A 25,238-nucleotide genomic window follows, 5' to 3' on the forward strand; every position below is an offset into this window, starting at 1 on the left:
CGGACCGGGGAATTCCCCGTGCCCGGCACGTCGATTCCGCGTCCCTGGCTCGAGCCCTGCCCCGTCCCCCCGGGGTGTAACCGGGCCGCCAACGCGAGCGCCCCGGGCCCGGGGGGGCCGCCCGGGTGCCCGCTGCCCGGCCCCGAGCCCGCCGGGGGGCGCCGCGGCCCCGCTGCTCCCGGGGCCGGCTGCGGCGGGACGGGGCGGCCCCGGGACGGGGCGGGCGGAGCGGGGCCGGCCGGGGGCGCCCCCCCCTCGCCCCGCCGTGTAACCGGAGCCGGGGCCGGGGCCGGGCGGCGCCTCCCCCGTCGGGGAACCCGTTCGGCAGGTCTGGCGGCGGCGGATCCCGCGGGAGGCCGGGCGGCGGCGGCGGCCGTCGGGGCATGAGCGGGCCCTGAGCCAGCGGGGCCGGGACCCGCGCCCACAGGTGCCGCCGGCGGGATGGGACGGGACGGGACGGGGCGCGCGGGGCCCGAACTCGGGGGTCCCGGGGCCGGGGCCGGGCCGTCGGGGGGGGCGGCCGCGCCCTGCAGGGCCGCGGAGACCGGGGGGTGCCCCGAGCGCGGGGCACGGGGGGTCCGCACCGAGCGCTGCCGGGGCTCCGGCCGCGGGGCACAGCGGGGGAAGGGGCGCGGGGCCGGGAGGCGCTGCCCGGGGCGGGCCCGGTCGCGGCAAGGGCCGAAAAAGCTTCGGAGGCTGACGCCAAAACGGCTCTGAAACGACTTCCTTTATTTATTTATTTATTTAATCGCCCTGGAACTCCGTCTCAGCAGCCCTCGGGCTGTTTGCTCTCTGCTCGGCCATTTAAACCTGGCGGCCCGGCTGCTGCTCCTCCAGCCCGCGGCCGGTCGCGCAGGAGGGGCCGTGCCCATACCCGTACCCGCACCCGTGCCCGTACCCGTACCCGTGCCCGTGCCCGTGCCCGTACCCGTACCCGTACCCGTGCCCGTACCCGTACCCGTGCCCGTACCCGGACCCGTACCCGTACCCGTGCCCGTACCCGTACCCGTGCCCGTGCCCGTACCCGTACCCGTGCCCATACCCGTACCCGTGCCCGTACCCGTACCTGTGCCCGTACCCGTACCCGTACCCGTATCCGTACCCGTACCCGTGCCCATACCCGTGCCCGTACCCGCTGCTGGTGCTTCCCTTCCTTTCGTTCCCCCCATCTATGCGTGAGGAAAATAGCTTTCGTGCTTGCGGGGTAATTACTTGCCAGTCAGTGTTTATACAGCCCTTAGAGCAGTCACAGGGGTGTGCGTTAAGACACTGTCCTCATCCTGCAGCAGGAGATGCTGAAAAGTTGCTTGTGAGGCTGGTCACTCGCTTGGAAGATGGAAATCCTCTTGGGACAGAAACAAAGCAGCATCTCAGTCCCGTTTCCTACTACGTGGTGTCTGTAGTTTAAATAGCATCCCTTCTCAGAAGGGCTAAGTGAAGCGGTGCTGAGTGGACCGGCCGATGAAGCCCTTACTGCCGAGTGTCAGAGGAGTGTTGCAGCTGAAGAAGCCGTACTGTGCAGTGGGCTCTGGGAAATAGCTGTGGGGAACTGAGCAGTGCTTGGGCACATCGATGGGGCTTTTAACAAACCTGGCTCTGGTGTAAACCCTAACGCTGAAATTGCGTCTAGATTCCTTGGGTGTAATTCCTGGCACAGTGTGTCCTTACAGGCTCAGATTTGCTCACAAGTTTCTGATTGGTTCTGATTTGTTTGTTTGTTTTGATGTATTTTGTTTGTTTGGCTTTCTTTTCCAAGACCGATGCAGGTGTCAAGTGGTATGTGTCCCGGTGCTGCTGTTACTGAAGTTCATGTTAGCCTGTGGTTACTTTTGTATCAGTCCCAAACCTGTATGTGTCTCGTTTTTAACTTCAGGTAATATAACGCTCCCTTTCAGTAACTTGTGAATTGTTATCTTCATTAGATCTCTGCTGTGAGACGGCCGATGAATATTCCAGTCCCTGGGTTTGCAATTTGTGATGGTGAATTCAATAAGCCACTTGCTTGCTTTGCATTGAAGTCCTCTATGTAAATTAGAATTAATTTTCCATGTTCTTTTGTTGTTGTGGCTTTCATTTTGATACCATTGGGAATCATATTGGGCCTGAAGGTAATGTGCTACCTGCATTTAGATATGGGGGGGGCTGATTGATTTTCTTTTGATTATGAGGGGTTTTGATGTTCTGCCTCATCTGTTTCCTTTATCTGGTCTCTGTTAAATGAGGTGCTTTGTGTAGACGTAATTGCATGCAGGATAGTAGCCAGGAGCTGCAGAAACCTAACCCTGGTCTATCCGTGACTTACCATTTCTGCTGTGGCCTTGGGCAAATCACTTACCCTCTCTGTGTCTCTGTGCTTGTCGGGGTACAGGACATGGTTCCCGTTATGGCCCTTGGAGACTGGCGGTTCAGCAGCTCCCAGCCCTGTTTGGAGGATTCTGTGCTCCGTGACAGCCCCGCTGCTGCACCTTTGCTCTCCGGCAGCCTTACCAGATTATGCTGTGGTTTTTCTCATGTGTTCTTATAGAAATTAGAAATATATGCTTAATATAGTAGAGTTGGACAGCTTGGGCAAGTTCACAGGTGCCTTTGTTTATAGAAAGGTGTGCAGTGAGGTACAGGGAGATGGAAGGGAGAAGCGGAGGAAGGGTGAGCACTGCCATCTCCAGCCCCGCAGCCAGAAGTGACCTGTATTTTTTTTACTATTAAAAGTGCCTGTTGGGTTCGAAGGGGAGGGGAACACCCAGAAAAATAACTCTATTTATACTTCCAAAAAGTCTTCCATGCCAAACAATATGGCTCATGTATGCACTAAAATCTTTCTGCTTTTGTTAAACCTAAACCGTATTGTTCTATACCATGAACCCTGAGAGGAAATTAACAGTCTCTAGAAAATGCAGGTTGAAACCCCTTCAGAGTACACTTAAAGATACAGCTTGAACAAAGGTTACGAACTTTTCTATTATCTGCAAAGATAACTTGTCTTGACTTGGACTTTAAGAGAAGGGAAGTCTGTATATCTGTTAATGAAAAATCCCGGTGCAGATAATGGGTAAAATTATTATTTTGTCTCTGTAAGTGCCCCACCTTCAAAACCATCCTTGCTTAGCCTAAGACAATTCGGACTGCAGGTTGTGGATCTCTCTGCTATGATAGTTTTCTGTTACGTTGCTGGTAAGTGCCTGGTCAACTTCTTCCTTCTGCAGAGCCCTGGTGGCTCATGGTGATAATTTACCTATGTTCGTTTTCATACATAGCTGCCTACAGAAATTTTAACATTGCTGTGTTAGTGAGTACACAATGGCCACTGGTTTAATTCCAGTTCTTCCTGGGTGAGGAAGGTTGGGTTTTGTTTCTTTGGTTGTTTTGTTGTAGTAGTTGGTTTTTGTTTTTCTTAAATGAGGCAATGAGGTGCTTTTCTTTAGCCGGTGCAATTGTGCAGAACTGAGATGAGGAGCACTAGGACATTAGGACTGAAGGCATTTGGAAACTGGTGGCCCCCATCTTTTCCTTTTCTTCTGATCTTGCATGCTTTTTTTTTTTTTTTTTTTTTTTTTTTTCTTTTCTGTTCTTTTTTTCTGCCAAGGTTGGCCTTGGACACCTGTCAGCATTACAAAACTGCATTTCTCTTTGCAGTCAGCTCTTTCCAAGGGGTTTCATGGCTTTGATGCCTCAGCTGTTTGTCTAAGCCTTCGGGATGTTCCTGGTAGAAATGGTCACTTCCCTTCAACCAAATTTGAAAATAATAACTTTGTAGAAACCAGATTTCACAGACCCTGCTGGTACCACTGTGTTAGAATGTTACCCTGGTGTCTGCCTCCTGCTGGGGCAGGTTATCTGTGTCCTCACGGCCTCCGAGGAGGGACTAGAGTTCACGCTTTGTAAAAGAAAGATCTGCAGATATTGCAAGGCTGGCTGGTTGCAATGCCAATAAAAAAAATCTCTAGGCGCTGGACGTGGCCCAGTTCAGTAAGTTCTTGATCTTGCAGTTGAAAATGTATGACCAAGACGCATTTTTGGAAACACCTACTTAATGAGTGGGTGCCCTCGGCACATCTTTGGAGGCTGGCACATACTTTTCCTGTTGCAGGGTAAGTGGGAAGAGGCCCCGCAGCTGCCTCCGCGTACTGTGCCGAAGCACTGCTTGTGGCAGGGTGGTCTTAGGCGGGTACATGCATTGTGCCAAAGCAATTTATTTACACAGTGGGAAATAACAATAAAAGTTTTCTTATATCTTTATTTCCCAACATCCTTGTTCAGCACAGACCTGGCACTTACACATCCATGTGTACAGGATTTGGGGCTGGATGAAGGACAGAAGGTAGAACCAAGCTGACTCAGATGAGACCTGCTGCTTACAAGACAGGTTTCCCAGGATTTTCTTGTGTTGCAGCGATAGCCTGAGTCCCTGAAAGGCCTATCTGAGTCTTTTTGGTTCTGCTGCATGGTGGAGGCCATCTCAGCCTGTTGGGCGTGAAGTGTTCGGGAGAGCTGGGGTTTGTGATGTAGATGCGCTGCTTCACCACAGGTGTTTCACCCTTAGCCACGTCTAATCACTGGAATTTTAACCTTTTTGCTGGGAAGTCTGAGTCACCTTGCATTAAGCATGTGTTGGCATTGCTCAACTCCGGCAGGTTTCAAGGTGGGAACTTTCTCCAAGGTCACAGTGCAATGAAGGAAGGTGTGTTGCAGCTCTCATGGATAAGCAGACCTCTGCTGATGTCCTGCGCTCCGAGGCGTTCCCGTTTGAGGAGTTTGGCTGCCCGCTGCCCTATTTGCACAGTGTGAGCATTCAGCAGCTTTGTTTTCCTGAAGCGGCGCTGAGAAGCGGGGTGTGCCTGTTAGCCAGGTGCTCAGGACCTAATTGTCTGGGCAGAGTCTGTTTGTCTGATGTACCAAGCACCGAGCCCGGCTGTTTCTGGTAGCTGTTGGGAGCACCTAGGCTGACATCAAGGCATATCCATCGTATATGATGTACTCTGAGTAGTCTGCATTATAAACTAGTTTTTTTCCCTAATGCAATGTTTTCTTGATTGACCTTGAGGAGTTGAGGCTTCAGCTTCAGCATTCCAGGTGCATTTGAGAAACCCCAGGTAAACCAAGCCTTAGGTAACACTTCTGGGGTTTGAGCTTTCAGCTTTTCGTGAGCTCGTCTCTTTCACCTCTATCTTGAGTGTGTCATAACGTATGCAGTTAAGATAAAGGTAGTTAAGATATATGAAACCGAAGAGGGGGAGTCATCTGCCGGGCCTCCAGCTTACAGACAAGGAAGCAGTGGTTGGGGTGTGAAGGTCGGCACAGTCCTGTGTGCAGTGACCGCGCGATGGTGGAGTTCAGGATCCTGATAGGAAGGAGCAAGACAAGTCCACAGCCCCGGACCTCAGGAGAGCGGACTTTGCCTATGCAGGGATCTGCTTGGACGAGTTCCATGGGGCACATCCTTGGAGAGCAGAGAGCTGGTTGATTTTCAGGGATCCCATCCTCCAGGGGCCAGAGTGGTCTATCGCGGTGAGCGGGACATCAAGCAAGGGTGGCAGGGGATGTGCACAGCTGAACAAGGAGCTCCTGACAAAATTCAGCCATGGTACTTGATGGGGACTGTCTCAGATGAACAAGACCATGCCTCCTGTCACAGCTGAGTTAAAACAGTTATCTAAACAACTGAGGTTGTCTTTGTCCAAGGTATTTCCAGAGCTGGGGCTATACCACAGTCATGGTACACTGTAAGGGTGCATAAAAAAGTTGGTGTGTTCCAGGACAAACGACCAATAGAAATCATTCCTCATGTGTACATAATTGTGGGGTGTTCAACTATTTTGAACTAGTCACTCAGTGAAGTAAGCCTGGCTGTTACGTGTGAGGTAGCTCTAAATTGGGGAGCTTACAGCGTGCCCGTCACGTGGCAATCTAACTGGTGCTTACGAGGGCTTCAGTTGTGAAGAGGGAGGGGTATTTCTTTGGCCCATTTGTGCTCCGTGCTCTTTTGAGTAAAGACTTTTTTTTATTCTTAGTCATAAGTGTTAGGTGAAAGGTTTGGTTTGTTCCCAAGATATTTCTGTCTGCCTGTCCAAACACTTGTTGCCAGTAAAACTTCATATCTGCTTTGTGCAGCTTGTGACCCATCACATATTTTGGAAGCAGATCTGGTTTTATTATTTGCCTGTTACCTTGTAGAAGCTCTTCTTACAGGTAGATGAGTTGATTAATATATTTTTAATGAAGGCCGATACTCTATTAAAGCATTTGGCCGGGATCACTGAGGTGAGAATAGAAATGCAATATCCTGCCATTAAGGGACTTCAGTTCTGACTGCTGCTTCCCCAGGATTGAATAGCGGGCAACAACTGCCGAAGCATTAGGCAAACCCAAACCCGTTTACCAACGTGATGCCTATCAGGCTGGGAGATGGCCTTGCAGCGTCCTGAGGTGTAACAGCCCTTTCAGAGGTCCTGCAGTGCTCCTTGGCAGCAATGTCTGTTTGCACAAGGTGGAGGAAGGTTAGGTGGCAACCACAGGAATTTCACTTTACAAAAAAAAAAAAAACAATTACTGTTCTGTTTCCTCCCTGATACTTAAAGAACCCCTCTGAGAATGTGTTAGATGTCCCCGCTAGCCCTTGTTGTGCAGACTGGGTGTCAAGAACCGTGACCCTTCCCTGTTCTCCCGGCTGCTGCAGTGAGCACTGCACAGTGCCCACTGCCCCGCTCGAGGGGCACCTGGCTGTGAGGTACTGCAGGGGGACGGGAGCACCACCGGGCACCGGCAGCTGGTGGTGTGGGCCCTGGCTGCAGAAACAGTCCCTGTGCATCTCGTCTTATTCGGGCTGGTGGACCCCTCCTGGAGTCACTGCTGCGTGCCACCACGCTGGCATTCCCAGCTAGCACCGCCGGCTGCCTCTGTCTATATTTTAGGTATTTCCATCTAGCTGTGCATCTGTAGTAGAAGGTAAATGCAGTGGTTTTTCTGTTGTGGTTGTTTTTTTTTTGACATCTCATCTAACCCTTGGCCTGATTAATTAGTTAATTAATCAATTGAGTAAAGGTTAATAGACTAAAGGCTGAATCACTTTATATGGCAGGGATACAAACTTTGGGGTTTTCTGGGATTGAAAACATAATCCCTGACTCAGTTCTTCATAACTTCTTCCGTCTGGGCAGACTCTTGGGGAGAAGAAAACCTCAGTGTCTGTAAAACCCAGAGCAGGCACCTGGGCAACAGGTCTGACCCTGCCCTGTGTGCAGAGCCACAGCATCGCTGGGCAAGGGCAGGATTGTCTGCAAGGGCAGGACTGTCCGTTGCCTGCATCCCTGCTGGGAGAGGAAAAGCTGGAGCCCTTGCCAGGCGGGCGGTGAGGCCAGTTGCTGGCCTGAAGCCTCGTCTCCAGCAGCAGCTTGCGGGTGCCTGCCTGAGGCACGGCCGGAGGTGTCAGCGTGATGGCCCCGCAGCGCAGCTCCCAGTGGTGCTGAGCCCTGTGCAGGGCACACTGTTTCCCTGGGTGCCGGCACAGGGTCGGTGTTGGGGCAGGTTCTGCTGCAGGCTGGGAGGCAGCACAGCACAGGCTCTGCCTCTCCGGGAGTGCCGGGGGCGGCAGGGTTTTCCCAGCCACACAGGAGGGAGCCTGGCTGACTTGCAGGAACGCTGCTGCTTGTCACTGGAGAGCTGGCGTAAGGCCAAGTGAAACCACCTTTGTAGTTCAGACGGCAGGCCTTTTATTTAAGGGCAACTGCACCAGCTCCTTGCTCCGCCGCCCCACATGGGCACGGCCCTCCTCCCCGCCTGGCACCTTTCTTTCCCCAGCTCCTGGAAATAAGAACTGCTGGGCTGCATCTGCCCACGGCCCCTTTGGCACAGGGATTGTTCCCTCCTGGGTGCGGCGTGGGGGGATTTCCCGGTCCACGTGCCTCCACTCTGTAACGCAGGGAACAATGCTGTAGAAAAAGCAACCTGAGCATGCAACAAAAAGTGCGTTTGTGTAAAAACCACCTGTAGGAATGCTGTGGCTCACTTTTCCATTGCATTGCAGACAGGACTGACACTGGTGACTCTGAATGGCTTCTGCATACACACTCTGCTTTTCTGAGTGTCACTCGCCTGCTTGTGGCACCACCATGGGGTGCTCGCAGAGCCTGCCTGTCCTCCTCCTCCTTGCTGCTGGGCCCACGGGGATGCTCATTGTCCAGGGCTAGGCTTTGGAAACTGTGATTGTTGATGGAAATGCTTGCCTGAAGTTGTCATGTGCATTTCTCTCTCAACAGAGGGAAAATGTCTCTTTTTTGAGAGAATTTGAGCTTGAAACTCCTGCATCTCAGATGAGTTGCCTAACTCCAAGACAATGGAGGAAAACAAACAATGCCTCCACAAAAATTTCAGGTTCCACGGCCTGTGTATTAGAAACTGGCTGTCATAGTCCCGGCTGCTTTCATCGGTGAGCAGACTCGCACAGCTTGAGCAGTCTTGGAAGAAGCTGTATTAATCCGCACTAAATCAAACTGTGCGTTCATCCGATACCCACTAGTTTTGTCTTATTTTGTAAGCTGGCAGTCCTGAAACATTAGCTGTGTGCCAGGAGAGCACGACGGTACTGAGCGTGGCATGTGTTGGGCTTCCAGCCCACAGTCATGTCACCCGAGCAGCATATTCAGTGCTCATTTAATATTTATCTCTCTCATACGAGATATTAAGGAGGGAGGCCATTCGGCTTTGCAGAAACGGAAGGTAACGTGGGTGCTGGCGGGGTTTGGTGTCAGCCCCAGAGATTGCTGTTTGCTGGTTTTGTCGACAGCAGCACGTGGGTGGGGTAGCACTGGCCTTGCCTCCTAGGGCTGGGCTCCTGCGTTACGCAGCCTGGCCCCGCTGCCTCTGTGGGGGTGTCAGGCTGTCGGGGCAGCTGAGTGGGGCTGCTGCCCGTGGGACTGCGATGTCCCTGTGCTGGGGAGGGCCCAGCGATGGCCAGAGGTGCACAGCGTGGGCACGCAGCTGGAGAGGGCACGGGCACCCGGCACGGCTGAGCTGGAGGCCAGCGCTCCTCCCAAGCATCAGGGCTGAGCCAAACGGGGCTGCTGGTGCCAGTGCTGGGGGGGGGTAAAGTGAGGCTGGCTGGGGCTGGAGGGGCTTCCTGGTGCACACGGGGCCCTGCCAGAAACCCCTGGGGTGGTTGAGCCCCTTCCTCTCCTCGGGGCTTGTAATTTCCCACAGCTTTCCCTGTGCTGGCACAGACAGATCAGAACCTATCCCGAAGTGGTGGTCTGCAGAAAGGAACACAAGTTGAGCTTCGGTACAAAGAGTTTGGAAATTGCCTGGCTAGGAATGAGCAGGGCACACTCATCAGAACAATCTAAACTGTTGTAAGAATCGGTAATTAAAATGCCAGGACACCCAGCAAAGCAATAGGCTGGCCAGGCGGAGATGGAAACCACCTAGGAGTTGTGCGGGTGGTTGTTTGTGTGGGACGGCAGGGGTGGAGCTGCACACCGGGAGATGGTTTCTGGATTTAGCTTACAGCCAGTTAATGGGATGCTGTCCGCTGCAGCAAACAGCTGAAGCTGCACAATGTGTCTGTGTGATCTAAAAACGCTGAAGGAGGCTGCAGCTCCCCCAGCTCCTCTCATCCTGACCCCTCCATGCAGGTCGGTGGCATGGCCCTGGGTATTTGGGTGTTCGCAGGCTTGCTCATCTCCGTGTCCCATTACCGATGTCCTGCGTCACGACTGCAGGGTGTTCCTTGGGCTGCCGTGTGAGTGTGCCTAATTACACACAGCACAACGGTAATGAGGGACTTGCTGTGAACGTAACTGCCACGTGACTTCGGTCCCTACTTCCAAACCAAGCCTGCGCTCTAAGCTCGTCCAGGGAAACCGGTTTCAAATGTGGGTTTCGCTGGCTGGTATTGACAGAGCGACATTCTGGGGACATGGTTTGCAGTTCTTGCTGTGATAGCTCTGCTCCTGAACCTTTACAAAATGTTTGCAGGGTGCTAGAGGCATGATCTCGGAACGGGATTCGGAGACCACCTTCGATGAGGATTCGCAGCCTAACGATGAGGAGGTGCCCTACAGCGACGACGACACGGAGGATGAGCTGGACAGCCGGCAGCCTGGGGTCGAGTCAGAACAAGCCCAAACCAACAGAGGCACTGAGGAGAGCCGAGAGACACTGAGAAAAGGTACTGCTACGTTAGAAACTTGCTTGGGGTAGCAAATGATTCTCAGTACTGATGCTGAGCCGTGTGTAGATCGATTTGCTTTTTGTGGCTCATCTGTCAGACAGGACTTGGAATGGCTTATCCAAGTGTCCGAAGGAGCGATTGGTAGCAATTCATTCTATCAAATACCAGTATGAAAATCAACGTAATTCCAGTCCACAACCAGAGTTCTGTGCCACTGCCTGTTGCATACAACTAATGATGTGCTTGGTGACCTCATGTTAATTAAGGCAGGTGCTAGATGTACGTAACCCGTGGTCTGAGAGCTGCTTGAACAGAACTTCAGTTAACTTGTCTTCCCCATCACCTGGACATTTGATCCAGTATAAGCCTATTTTGTGTGTTTAGTGGGTTGTTTCCATATATTTCTAAATGATAAGGGGCCTTAATGTGGAGATGGATGGTTTGTTAGGATGTTAGGATGGTTGAAGAAATAAAATGAGTGCTTCAGGTTTTTGCTTACGATTGCAAAAGAAAGTCATTGCATGATGTGGTGATAGGATTTTATTTTTTTTCAAAAGATGGGTGAATCTTTCCATTTTAAAAAAGACTGTTTTGGGTGCTGAGTGCTTCACAGGTGTTAGCAAAAGCAAACTGGAAGAGGGGAAAGGAGGGAATTCAGCCTGACTAAATGTTCCTCTAAGTTTTCAATTTCTCATAGAACTTCCAAATTGTTATTTTGCTTCTTCCTTGCTGAGATTATATTTTAATTGCTAGTAAAGACAAATAAGCTGGACATTTCTTGAAAACCCTTTCTTAGACACTGTAATAAGAAAAGCAGGTACCAGTCTTGTTTCAATTGAAAGTACCTTACAAATATGGCATTTGAAAAAAAGGGAAGGCAGATTGGCTTCCTCATGTTTACAGCAATCAGATGTTGACCCATTTTCACCTTGTCTCTTCCAGACTGCAGCTGGCAAGTTAAAGCAAATGATCAACACTTCTATGAGCAACCCCAGTTTAAGAGAACAATACTTCTGTGCTTCAAAAAAAGCAAATATGCGGTAAGTTTTCTTTATCTTAATTATGTGATTATAGTACTTGTCAGGGTGAATGCTTTCTTAATGTCAATAAGATCTTTCCAACCATTTTTGACTCATCTAAAAACCACTAATAACACTTCCTTAGGATTTCCAGCAAAGGTAGAGAAATGTAATTGACTTTGGCTTTGTGAATGGAAAAACAAAGTATCAAAAGACTTGCTTAAGATGAGATAGCGAATTAGAAGCCAGGTGTCCTCAGTCCATATTCTGAGTTTTATCTGCTCAACTACAGCTGTTGCAAACATCCAGAAAGGTGTCATCTTTTGTATAAGAAGTCTTATACATTAAGCATTAAGCAATATCCTGATAAAGCTAGACGGAGGCTAGTAGACCATTGGGAATGTTCATTTAAACAGTGTCATTCCAAATCCACCTAATTATGATCAAGGCAACTTTTTTTAAAAAAATATCAATTATCAAGACAAAAGGCTCAGTAATTTTTTTTTGATCCTAATTTTTTAATTTTGCGAAGTACGTAAGCTTTTGTGCTAGTATGTGGTGCTGGTTGTGAGTGACAGAGGATTGGACTTTGTGGTTGTGTGTGGACTGCCTGGCTTTATCCGTGATGTGTTGGCCTCTGTGGTTTCCTTGCATCTGCTGTGGTTTCTGCCTGGTGGATGTGAGGCAGTTTGGGTTATTTCATGCATGACTATGAACATTTAATAGTAAAACTTCTACAGTTGGATCCATTATTAAAATGGAAGTCCTTTATGCTTCAACTAGGTAGGGGCTGCCACTTACCAAGTTAACCTCTGCTGGGTCTCACATTGTCCCTCCTGAACAAGTCTGATTAAAAGTCCTTTGTGTCTGGATGCATTGTTTGTGGTTTGACATCTGAGACCAATTGTATCCCTATTAGTGATACTGTGTATGTAGCAAATAAAACTGACATGCACCAGAGAGAACACTGCATAGGACAGGGAGAGCACTGAAGTCCCCCCTGTTCCCCCCCTTCTTCGTGCCCTTTTGGCAGTGCCATGTGCGCTGTGTCACTCACCTGGGCCAGGCTGTCTCCTTTCCACACAGTGACTGTGATGCCCTGTAGTCCTTGCTGTAGCCAGGGTGGAAGTGTGAGGTGCTTTTTGGGGTGTATTAATGTCAGTGCAGACCTTTTTGTCTGGTTTCATTAAGACAGTGACCCGTTTGAAACTGTTGACGATGGGTACAGCTCTAGCAAAGTTTATAGGAAAGATTTCCTATAAAAATACTTTCCGTGTGTTGTGAATGACATTTGGTTTCTTCAACAGGGAAATGCGATTAAGACATACAAGTACAACCCCATCACATTTTTACCGCTGAATCTGTTTGAGCAGTTTAAAAGAGCAGCCAACTTCTATTTCCTGGTCCTTCTCATTTTGCAGGTAAGGCGTAGTTTATAAAGAGAGAATACTAACTGGGAAGTGAGTTTGAGGTGCTAATCTATTGAGCTGAATACTACTTATGAAACCGTTCATTGCTATCCTGTTAGGAAATTGCAGGTTGCTGCGTAAGGGACTGCAGCTGAACTGTTAGAGAAACTAAGCACATCTTAACAGAAATCCGTATCAGCCTACCCTAGCTTTGTATTAGCTAAGATGAGCTAGTTGCAGAGTTTATGAATTTTTTGAGGACAAGGTATTTCTTTTGGCTATTACTCTGTAAAATATGATGGCCTTCAAGTCCCATTCATGAACCAGAAGCACCAACAGAAAATATGAGCAATTAACAGTTGTTAAAGAGAAAACAGCGCTGAGGTACAGCAGCACAGTCAAAATCTCCCCCCGAGATTTTTTCATCTTCACAACCTGTCTTAAAATTCTCTCTCTGATGTGTTGGTTTTATTTTTTATGTTTTAACTGCCCCAGTCCTTAATGTTTCTGAATTGAGTTTGATAGCAATCCCATATTGAGCTGATACTCTTTGTCTCTGACAGGCAATTCCTCAAATATCTACCCTGTCATGGTATACAACGCTGGTGCCCTTACTCTTGGTCCTGGGAATAACTGCAGTCAAAGACCTAGTGGATGACATAGTAAGCAACGTGTTCTGTTAATAATAAAAGCAAAAGAAAACAGTGTTGTTCTTCAGCTGTGACATGCAGTGGGGAGTACATTCTCTGCTCCTGGTTTTCAGGCCCGTCACAAGATGGACAATGAGGTTAATAACAGGACATGTGAAGTCATCAGGGATGGAAGGTTTGTACCGTTCACTTCTTAACTTAGTAAGTAAAGTTTGTTGCTTTTGGTACAAAGCTTCATCACAGATCATGAACTGTAGATGACAGGGAAAGTTCAGCTTTTTGTTCTCTACTGTTCCATACGTCTGTGTGAAAACCTAATTGGAAACAGAAGAGAAATGCCTGAAGGAGTCATTTAAACTTAGTTCTGTGGCAGTAAATCTGTGCTAAGAGCAACTTGCTTGGAGAGTTGGACAGAAATTCATATATGGGTGAACAGGAAAGAGCAGAGGTAGGTTGTCTTCTAAGTTTTAGATTCCCAGCTAAACTGCAGTTCCCAAAACCAAAAAAAACCCACATCTTACCAAGATGTAATGTCTTCATACTAAGGAAAGTTTAATATTTCAAGATGTATAGATTGTATAATGTTCTAGATTAAATAGTAATAATCATTAAACTATCTTGATATTAGGTTCAAAAACACAAAATGGAAAGATATTAAAGTTGGTGATATCATTCGTCTGAAGAAAAATACTTTCGTTCCTGTAAGTGCTTTAGATATGTTTGTTTTATGTTTCTACAGAATTCTGTACAAATCTTGACTTGGATTTATTTGCTGCTTATTTATTTGTTTCACTAGGCTGATATTTTGCTGCTATCCAGCTCAGAACCAAACAGTCTCTGCTATGTAGAGACAGCTGAACTAGATGGGTAAGGTTCTACTTAAGGATTTCTTAGATTTATTTTTGGCTTCCTGGTAAAAGATCAATAAGTGTTTATTTCAGAAGTAAGCTAATGTAAAGTAATACAGTTATTGTCAGGGTAAGGGTGCAATTAGTTGTTTTGTCTTAGTCTTCATGGATAAGGCCAGCCCCTGAGTCCCTATGTCGAGAAGCAATGGTGAACTGAATGGCAAACAACTGGTAGTATGTGATGGTCCAATTAGGGACCGTCTGTACAAATTGTCCCCAACAGACTTGAGAAGATACATCTGAACGTGATAAGAGCTGGCTGACATCATTCTGCATGTAAGCCACTGTCAATCATCTTCAAAAGATCACAGAGATCCAGGGAAATCCCAGAGGCTTCAAACACAGCAAGTATCACACCCTTCTACTAACAAGGGCCAAAATGACATTAAGAAAACTATGGACTAGTCTGCCTCACCTCAGTCCCTGGAAAAACTGTGGAGCAGGCCCTCATGGAACCTGTGTCCAGGTACATGAAGAACAAGAATTTGACTGGGGAAAGCCAACAAGGATTAACATTGTGCTTGACCAACCTGGCTGTTGCTTTGTGTATTGAAATACCTTGCTCATTGGATATGGAGTCCATTCTGTAGCAGAAGATGTCATTTACCTTGATTTTATGAAAATATTTGATATGGTGTCCCACAAAAAAAAGAGAAAAAAAAAAAGAAAAAAAAAGGGGAGTTCTTGTGGACAGCAAGCAAGACAGCAGTGCACCCTTGCAGCAGTGGCAAACTGTCCTGGACTTCTTCAGGCCCACTATCAAACCAGCAGATCGAGTTGTTCCATGCTACCTGGCATTTGTTAAGCCACACCTGGAAAGCTGTGTGCAGTTTTTGATCCCCACAATTCAAGGAACATTAAAATCTGGTGAGGATCCACTGGAGTGCCAAGATAGTTGAAGCATTGGAGTACCTGGTACGCTAAGAAAGGGTGCAGGAGCCGGATTTATTCAGCCTGGAGAAGTGAAGGGTAATTTAATCACAGCCTTGCGATATTCATGGTTACAGCAAAGATGCCCTGTACACGAGGACGCACATTGACAGGACAACAGGACAACAAAAGCAATGGATGCGTTACTTCGGAAGAAATTCTGTTTGGATTTAAGAATGGTTGTTCTCATGGTGAAGAATTTTTACCACTGGAATAAGTTGCCCAGAGAGGTGGGAACACCTCCCTTGCTGGAAACAATGAAGGCTTGGCTTGATGGAGCCCTGGATAACCTTGTCTAAGGTCCTGCTTCTGACTGGATGTTGGACTGTTGATTGCCAGAAGTCTCTTCCAACTGGGTCTTTTCTATTATTCTAAGCTCTCTAAGTTAGAGTGAGAAAATTAAAAAAAAATAAAATAAAAATCCATGTTTTCTGTGGAAGTTTTTCTAAGAAACTGCTTAAGAATGGTAAATCTCAGTGTCTCTGTCACAATTGCGTTGTAAGTGTTGCTTTAGTTCACGTTGTCAGAAGAGGTAGCGCTGACTTTTATTTTACAAAAGGCTGTAGTGATATGAACTGCACCTAAATTAACTGAAATGATAGTTTTTCTGAATAAATAACTACTTACTCACTCAGCTTTTAGTGATCTTAAAAACAATAATTAATCATGCAGAAGAAGGATCTGCTTATATTGCAAATGTTTGTTCTCAGTTGGAATTTTCAACAATGTCAGTTATTAAATCGTGTTTTAAAATAACCATTAATCAAACTTAAATATTGCTTTAGAAAAACAGTATTTCTGAGCACCCTCACTTTTCTAAGTACAGGGATGCTACTGTGTCAGGTTTCATTTGTGAGGAGAAGCAACCGAGCAGTGCAAGAACTAGTCCTGTTGTTCATGAATGTTTCTCACCCATGCAAATGCATAGCTCAGCTCGTTGCTTCCAGGTGGGAGGTTGGTGTCTATGGCGTACTGTTTAATTTTGTTCAAACTTCTTTCCTGTATCAATGTTTTCAATAAAATGACCTTTTTATCCTTTCTTTTTAGTGAGACTAACTTAAAATTCAAAATGGCACTGGAGGTAACAGACAAGTATCTTCAAGAAGAAAGTGCAATGGCGGACTTTAATGGTTTGTACAGTTGCATTTTTATTGTTACAGCTATTCAAACGCTGCTCAAACAGTTTACAGTACAAGTAAATAAAACACAGGTGTGGTTTGAGACACTGCTAATGGTTCTTGTGACACTGGAGTTAGTGGCTTCATAGCTTTTGTCACAAGGCAGCATTGGCAAGTTGCACAAGGAAACTGCTGCTGAGCAAAATACAGCCAATCTGAGGATAAGACCTTTGCCATGAATGAGATATGACGCACTGAGTAGGTAGGACAGGACCCTTTATTAGCATTTGCCTGCCTGTTTTCTTTGGAAAATATGTTTGCTGTTGGGGTTTTGGTGTGCCTCTTCCTGTGCTTCTCTTCCCTGACTACAGACGGTACAGGATTGGAGACACTGCTGTTTGGGCCTCAGAGTGTCGTTCTGTGTTCCTCTGTAGTGCTCAGCATTTATGTTGCCATTTACACCTATATATTTGTTTACTTATGTCTGAAGCAGAGTTTAGATGATTCTAAGTGCAGCATGAACCAGAATTTTAGAATGAGCTCAGTTTGGGGTTGGAAACAAAAAATGACCAATCATAAAGTACACAGTAAGAATAGGGCAAGTTCTAAGAGTCAAAGAAACAGGTCTCTTTTTTAGCTGAAATATTCACAGATATCTGAACAAGTAGCAGCTTATTTCATGAGATTTGTCTCACTGTGTTCATCCTAGAGACATCCAGCGAGAGGCTCGCTCTTGTAGGCAGGCTGTTGTTAAAACTTGAGAAATATTAAAAGAAACTTGGACAAGAAAAGCATCCGATTTGCCAGTAAATGCTGTGTGTAATGATCATGGTGCAGAAATGAATTATTTCTTCTATTTCAGTCTGGAAAGTGAAAGTCCACCCAAGAAGCCATTTTTAAAAAGCCAGCAACACAGCACTGACTATTTGTACACACCAAATCTCACATACATGGTTTGTTTAGAACAATCGTACAAAACAACAACAACAAATTTCCACAAAGTAAAATAACTTGTATGGTGGGTACAAATTGATCCGTTTTTATTTAACTGTTGTATATTAAACATACTCTCCTGAAAATTTAGGTCTGATTGAATGTGAAGAACCTAATAACAGACTGGATAAGTTCACAGGAACATTATTCTGGAGAAACATGAGTTATGCGTTAGATGCTGATAAGATCTTACTACGTGGATGTAAAATTAGGAATACAGACTTCTGCCATGGAATTGTCATATTTGCAGGTATTTATGAAATGAACAAATGAACATGTAACATTTACTCACTAGAAGTGTGCCTTTAGAAGGGAAAATGTGTCTTTCTCTTATGAAATTTGACTATATTTTATGTCCCAGGTTTGTAAAATACTAATATTAATACTTGTTAATGTATTACATTTTTATTTTTTTCTTTATTTTTAGGTGCTGATACAAAAATAATGAAAAATAGTGGAAAGACAAAATTTAAAAGGACAAAAATTGACTCCCTTATGAATTACATGGTTTATACTGTAAGACGTTTTCTATAAAATTCAGATGTTTGAGTTCACTTTTAAGTGAATAGAGTGAATGCAAATTTAGAAGAGTGTTTGTTTGTTTGTTTGTTTGTTTTGCTATAGGAAGTATGTTTCTACTTTGTTTTGGGTTGGAATGCAGTAGGGGAAGGAATCTAAAAAGGTGCCTTGCTGTTGGTGGAATCTGTGATCCTTAACTTCAGATGTTGGGCAGCCAACGCAAAGCAGGAGTGTGCTCCAAAAGCAGTGTTGTAGGTGCTTCTGGTCTGCTCTGAGCTGCTGGAGAGAGCCTTGAGGACCTGGGTCCTGGTCCTGAGCTCTGTTCAGCACCTGAGAAGTGCTGAAAGAGGAAAAAAAGAGCTGGACTGCAGGCAGGCAGAGGCATCTGTGGCAGCATGACTGCGGTTCTGCCCTTGCTCCAAGCACATTCATGTGCCCTACTCACTGCCTGCTTAAGCACATGTAAAAACAAAAAACTGTGCTTGGGACATAAACTAAAATTAGAACCCTGATTATTTGATGAGACTATTTTGTGGGAAAGATTTGCTCCCCTTCTTTTTACTTAAAAATACATATAATATTCTTTTTGGTACATGGATATTTCAGAGTTACGCCTAGCAAACATTCCTGAAGTGTCTGACAGGCCTCTCTGTGTACACTGCAGATTTTTCTGGTCCTCATCCTGCTGTCGGCTGGCCTTGCCATCGGGCACACTTACTGGGAGCAGCAGATCGGCAACTCCTCCTGGTACCTCTACGACGCTGAAGACTACAGTCCTCCGTATCGCGGCTTCCTGAACTTCTGGGGATATATCATTGTTCTGAACACCATGGTTCCCATTTCCCTCTATGTGAGGTAAGTAAATACCTTGGCCTTTCAACAGCTAAACTGGTCATAGAGTTGAATTACTGAACTTTAGAATTAATGGTGAGCTAACAATTTTCCATTGGTGGTAACAGATGCAGCTTCCTAGCAGATGGGAAAGCACACTGATTTGTCTTACTGAAAAGATGTTGGATATACTCACCCTCTTCACTGGGATTTTAGAAAAGAGTGATCTGTTATGTACCATTTTCATATAAAATCATCACCCAAAGATTTTTGACTCAGAATTCAAAGATATCAAGCTTTCCTTACAGTATTAAGCATATATACTTTATACTTTGACTAAGGAAAAAAAATTCCTAGACACAAATGCTGTTCCCAAGTGGGATTCCGATTTGTTATGGGAGCATCATCATCAATACTTTCGGCTTGATCAGGCCGCAGAGACTCTTCCCAGCTGTTGAAGCTGAGCTGTGTGGTCTGATGTTAGTTTGAGACGCCTGTCTAGGGGCGATGGTGCTCTGTAATACGCTGATAAAATGTCATTGCTTTGACATACAGCCGGGAGTAAGAACTTTTGTTTTATTTCATTTAGTGTTGAAGTGATTCGTTTGGGCCAAAGCTATTTTATAAACTGGGACCTGCAAATGTATTACTCTGAGAAGGACACGGCTGCGAAGGCCAGAACCACCACGCTGAATGAGCAGCTGGGGCAGATCCACTACATCTTCTCTGATAAGACAGGAACGCTCACGCAGAACATCATGACATTTAAAAAATGTTGCATAAATGGCCAAAGATATGGTAAGTCTTTGCCATGCTGCTGCACCCCACGGCGTCAACCAGCTTTGATTTCTATAGCAAATGCCAAAGCATCCCAGTACCAGGGGTCCTTTTTGTGGATGGCAGTGGTGCTGGGTGCTCCATGCATGGATGCAGAGCCGGGGGATGGCCCTCTACCCTCTACCCAGCTGGCCCCAGGTGCAATGCTGGTCCCTGGGGGCACGGCACAGCCCTGGTCCAGCCCGCCCTGCCCTGCAGCGTGTTTGTGTGCCGTGATCTCTGTCTGCCAGGAGAAACTTGCAGAAGTGTTTGCAGAGATCTGCAGGGAAACAGGAGTGCTTGCAGGTTGCACCCTCCCGCCGAAGGGGAGGAACATTAATGCTGGTTTGAAATCAGGTGCATGAGTCTTCTTACTTTCAACTGAGCTTCCACAATATAGCCCTGGCATTGAGCAAAGCTCTGGTAAAACTGAATGGTTGGAGTTTTCCCATTGTTTTCAGCTTTAAAAAGGGGAAATGGGTGGAGTTGAGTGGAAACTTCACAGTATAAAAGTCAGAAATGAGTGATTTACAGAATGCTTTGCTTTTCGTAGAAATGCTCTGGGAACATTTCTGGAAATGAACCTAGAAATCAATAAGAAAGTGCAATAAGAGCAGCAGCTTTTCAGTTTAATGTTAGTTACATCCATTTCCAAACTTGTCTGGACTTCAGTGTTTGGAATACACAGTGATGTGCTCCAAACCGAGCTGTCGTTTGGTCAGTTCAAACAACAAAGAGCAATGTGCTAATACTGTATGCTTCTTAAACATCATACCTCTGAAGAGAGAAGAGGAACTTCTGACAGTAAAAGCTCTGTTAAAACAAGATGGATGTTTTATGACAATTCCACCACATTTTCCTTTTCTTATTTTTGCTTTGGTATCACCGGCATAGACAGTTACACCCGACAAGACACAAAGGTACTGCTGCTATGAATGAATTTGCCTTTTTTTTTTTTTTTTTTAATCAGAGACGTTCTAGTGTGATAGATGTAAATATTCTATATACTGTTGACTTTGTGAATGAGTTGTAAAAACCTTTGGTTTTCTGCCCCGTGCCTTCCAACTGATGGTGCTTGCATTGCAGGAGACTGCCGCGATGGAGCAGGGCAGCTCCCGAGCCACCCGGAGGTAGGTTGGTCTGACCTGGCAGAGAAGTCCTTGCAGTTTGTAGGGAACGTTGCCGTGCCAAGGTATGAAGGGATGCAGGTAGGCTTGAAGAATTGCACATGAGATAACCCAAACTCTCTCTTCTGTTTTCTAAGCAGCAAGTGGATTTCAGCTGGAACATGTACGCAGATGGAAAGTTCTTGTTCTATGATCACTACCTGATAGAGCAAATAAAGTCCAGAAAGGACCCAGAAATCCAAAAGTTCTTTCTTCTGCTTGCTATTTGTCACACAGTCATGGTCGATGTTTCTGATGGTGAGTATCATTTTTTTTCTCTTGTGTAAGGGGAAACAGCAATTGAAGTCCAGTTACACAAGAGAGGTCCGGAACTAATGCAGATCCCATAAATAAGGAAGAGTGCTAGGTTGTTCTTTTAAGTTAAACAAAAGCAAGTTCCTGTGCCATTTCCTGTACTCAATTTACCTGTTTACATAAGGAGGGTTGTCTTTATGATGGTTCCAGTTTTGACTAACGTGCATCTTGAGTAACAACAGATCTAGAAAGGTAGTGGAACAGCTTATACAGAGGGCTTGTGTTTCCTGTTACTGATCTTCTATCTATTCAAATATGTCTTTAAAATCTCCAAAGCATAAACCTCAAATAAAATGAATATGATACTAGTAAAGTCTCTGGTTCCACACACAAATGTGAAAATGGAAACACTTTTGGAAACTTGTTTTCAGTGTGGATAAACAAGCATTTTCAGCATGAAGATCTCATTCACTTACTCCACGAAGCACAGCCCATAGCTGTACACAAACTGTATGTCTGTCCTAAGAATATCAGCAGCAGGTAACAAAAGTGAATAACAGAAGTGTGACAGGAACTGAATTTGAAGGTGAATGGGTATTGAAGAATTCATGTGGAAAGTAAGTTTGAAAGATAAATAAGATATGCTCGACACAAGAAAAGAGTAACACTGCTTTACTTGCATCTTTGTGAGATCTTTGTGAAACCAGCAGTTTCCTGTCCCTTTGTGCTCTTCCTGCTGATGTTTTTGGGGTTATTTCCACTATGTTGGTGTTTTTGGCCAAGGATTTTTGATTTTTTGCTGTTGTTGTTGTTGCTGGTGTTTTTTTAAAACTTCCTTTGGAAATGCTTAAATAAAAATGCTAAGAAATTAAGATATTTAAGTTACATTTGTCTTGAGACAGAGTAGTAAGCCTTTATACATGGAAAGAAGAGGTTCAGCGTCTTAGTGCATTTGGAAAGTACACCTGATGGGAAGGGGGAGTCCCTAGTCCTTCTCCTCTGATGGCACTGCTGTTGGGTGCTGCAGCAGTGTGTTGGACCCCACTTCAGAAAGGGAGAGGACGTGGCATTGTGTGTCCCCCTGTCAATTGCAAAGAATGGGTGTTAAGTTTTGAGCTGTGGGGTCTGAGTGCCCCTGTAATGCTCAGGTGTACCCTGGCTTTCTTTCCTTTTCACTGTGTCAACAATGCAGGTCAGATCAATTACCAGGCGGCCTCCCCCGACGAAGGGGCCTTGGTTACGGCAGCCAGAAACTTTGGCTACGTTTTTCTCTCACGAACACAAAATACCATCACGATAAGTGAAATGGGGATTGAAAAAACCTATGATGTCCTTGCTATCTTGGATTTCAACAGCGATAGAAAACGAATGTCTGTCATTGGTAAGTTGACTACAAACAACCTCTAATTTATAAGACCTTTTATAGGATAGGTTGCTTGCATTTCCTAGGTGGAATGGCTGTGTGACACACACTCCTATGATAGATTTTACTGCACATAGATCTGGATAGCAAAATAGAGGCTTTGTAATGAGGTGCAAATGTGTTTTCTTACCAGTCCTGGTGCTCAGATGCGGCCTCTGCTGAAGATGATCTGTGGTTCCTTTAGTAGAAGCTTGAAGAAATTTTACAAAGTTAATTCATTCCCCTTATTCCCCAAAATAAATTAGTTTTATGTTTTTTGTAAGAACTAGGAATGTAGGATGTGTTATAAATAATTTCAGGGATGAGGGACTACAAAGAAACATGGTCATGTAGCTTTGGCAGCTAACAGCAGTACACTGAAGAATCTAATCTGAAACTATTCCTTTGTTTAAATGTACTCTAACTTTTTGTCCCACCTCTCGTATTACACTCTACAGTAAGAGACTCCAATGGAAATATAAGGCTGTATTGTAAAGGAGCTGATACAGTAATTTATGAACGATTGCACCCAAGGAATGTAAAGAGAGAAGCTACAGAAGAAGCACTAGATGTATGTTTGCATTTTATATTCTGTTCTTACAATCACATATTAAATTTATTTCTGACCATAATCTAATTTCATTTATGTCCTTTTGGTAAGCTATTAAACAAATGCAGCCCTATAAATGGCTTTACACATTATCCCAAACCTGAGAAATAATAAGAGCAACGTTAGGTCATCATGCACATTTTAAAAATGCATGATCTTTGCAGGAGAAGTGAACTTACATTTTGTCTATTGCTTTTTTGTTTGTTTTTTTTATGAGTATTCCAGGTCACTAAAATCTGTTCTATTTGTCACCTCCTCAGACTGCCTTTCAATTTAGACTGCCTTGCAAGTTATAATTTACTTTTTGTTATTTCTGAAATGCTCAATATTTATTGTGCAGTCACTTGTTTTATCAGACCTGCGTAATGCTTATGATTGTAACTTTGATGTTTGGTTTCAAAACAAAGAGTTTTTTGTGCATATGTGTTGTTTTTTTTTCTTCATTTTTCAGGTGTTTGCAAATGAAACTCTTAGAACACTCTGCCTCTGCTACAAAGACATTAGTGATGATGAATTTGAAGCATGGAATAAAAAGTTCATGGAGGCCAGTGTAGCTACAACTAATCGTGATGAAGCTCTGGACAAAGTATATGAGGAAATAGAAAAAAACTTGATTGTAAGTCAAGCTTTAAATTTTTAGTGTACTTTTATTCTTATGTAAGAAGAAACAGATCTTTCTGAAAATAAATTATCCTTGTCTATAGACTTTTTGCTTTAGATCTTTTCAGTATTTTATTGGCTTTAAGACCAAGACAAATTCTAGAGCAAGTTGAAAAGAATGAAAGGAAATGTATTATTCTCCAATAATATGTTTTTTGCTTTCCCCCAGCCCAATCATCCTGTTCTTCCCTGTTATTCTTTAATTTACAGGTTCATTTCAGGATGTCAGTAGTTGTACATGTATTACAAATACATTGTTAACAAACAAACAAACAAAAAAGCCTCTGAAGTTGCTACTACACCTTTCAAGCCCAGATTAGTTCTAGCATCCACACCATGATGCAGCTTTTCTATGTCAGAGGGTTTGTTATCCTTTGAAGAAAATTTTGATCATTAATAACATGCAGAAGCTATAGAAAACTTGAGTTGTCTGATTTCTAACAATTTATCTTCTGATATTTTAGTAGATGTATTTCAGTGCAGTGACTTTTATATATGAGGCATTATCTTTACTGAATTCTTATCCTGAGTTGTACCTTGGCTTGAAGACATAGCCAAAATAGCATTGTTCTCTACTGTAAATGAATCAGTTTTCTATAGATGTTTATCTTACTGAATACCTGTGTTTGAAATATCTCCCAGCTCCTTGGTGCAACAGCTATCGAAGACAAACTACAGGATGGAGTTCCAGAAACTATTTCCAAACTTTCAAAAGCAGATATTAAAATCTGGGTGCTTACTGGTGACAAAAAAGGTAAGTTTGTTTACAGCCAAAGAGCTAGCAAAAACACTGTAACAGCTAGAAGATAAACCGGGACAGATGCAGACTTGTAGTGAAACACGTTTTCTAGAAAAGCACAGCATGAAAGTGCATCTAAATCAAAACTGGAAGACTTTCTACAATGTGCAGAAGTTCATGCCAGCTGTTCCCAATCCAGAATTACTGGGTGGGCTTCTGGGTAACTTCTGTTCCTCCAATAGATTAATGTAGCTGACTGATTTAGTGGTTGTCTTCTATAGGGAAATACCCAGATCCTGTTTTTCCCAGTGCAAAGCAAATGAAGAACAATTTGCTTTAAAAAAACAACAACAAAAAACACAACAAAACTTTAATGCCACCATGCTTGCTTGGCTCTTAGGGCAGAACACTTACATGCCAAACTTGTCTTTTTACAATGAAATCCAGGTCCTACAACATGGATAGAGGTGCAGCCAGATCAGCGTTGCATATAGGACGCTGTTATTCTATGGGAAATAATAAAGAAGCATTCCCCCCAGCTTCTGTGTACTAAGATTTATTTGTCCTGTTCCTCCATGCTATGTGGTGGTGAAAGGGAACATGCCATGCTGAAATGTAACTTCAAAAATTACTTAAGAAGACTTCCTGTACTTCTGGCTGCCCCCAGTAGTTACTCGGGACTGAACTTTAAGTCGATACTTTCCTCTGTATTTTTTTAATTTTAGAAACTGCTGAAAATATTGGATTTTCTTGCGACCTCTTAACAGATGAGACAACAATCTGCTATGGAGAAGATATCAGGCAAGTGAAAAGCACAAAGAATTTCTGTGTAGGAGTTAAAAATGTTCAACTTTTAAAATTATCCCAGCAGTAACATTGGTTTATCCCACAATGGTTCTTCTGTGCCTGAGGAGCATTTGCTGGCTGTTGTTTGGTTGTATGCTGTCTGTTTCTTGGCTTTTCCTGGAATTGTAATTTTACAAAGCAACATCTTCACTGTGGGTAAAGGTGGTGATACCCTATTTGGAGAAGGTTTTAAGTTCTAGGTCAA

The 25,238-nt window shown here is 44.9% G+C and overlaps 1 protein-coding gene across 1 annotated transcript; it reads left to right on the forward strand.

Moving 5' to 3' along the window:
* Nucleotides 1–294: 294 nt before the first annotated feature.
* On the forward strand, nt 295–25,061 carry LOC309889458 (phospholipid-transporting ATPase IC-like; the record flags this gene model as incomplete). The annotated part of the gene is made up of 20 exons (XM_082782315.1): nt 295–427; nt 9,967–10,159; nt 11,105–11,202; nt 12,489–12,602; nt 13,154–13,252; nt 13,354–13,415; nt 13,869–13,941; nt 14,037–14,107; nt 16,126–16,208; nt 17,281–17,439; nt 17,617–17,705; nt 18,373–18,563; nt 19,129–19,337; nt 20,442–20,485; nt 20,623–20,779; nt 21,969–22,157; nt 22,637–22,749; nt 23,240–23,404; nt 24,091–24,202; nt 24,913–25,061. The coding sequence occupies exons 2-20, from the start codon at nt 9,979–9,981 to the stop codon at nt 25,059–25,061; spliced, it is 2,358 nt and encodes a 785-aa protein (XP_082638441.1). The 5' UTR covers nt 295–427; nt 9,967–9,978.
* Nucleotides 25,062–25,238: the final 177 nt, after the last annotated feature.

The sequence above is a fragment of the Aythya marila genome, assembly GCF_965140915.1.
Source record: "Aythya marila genome assembly, chromosome: W".
Taxonomy (NCBI): domain Eukaryota; kingdom Metazoa; phylum Chordata; class Aves; order Anseriformes; family Anatidae; genus Aythya; species Aythya marila.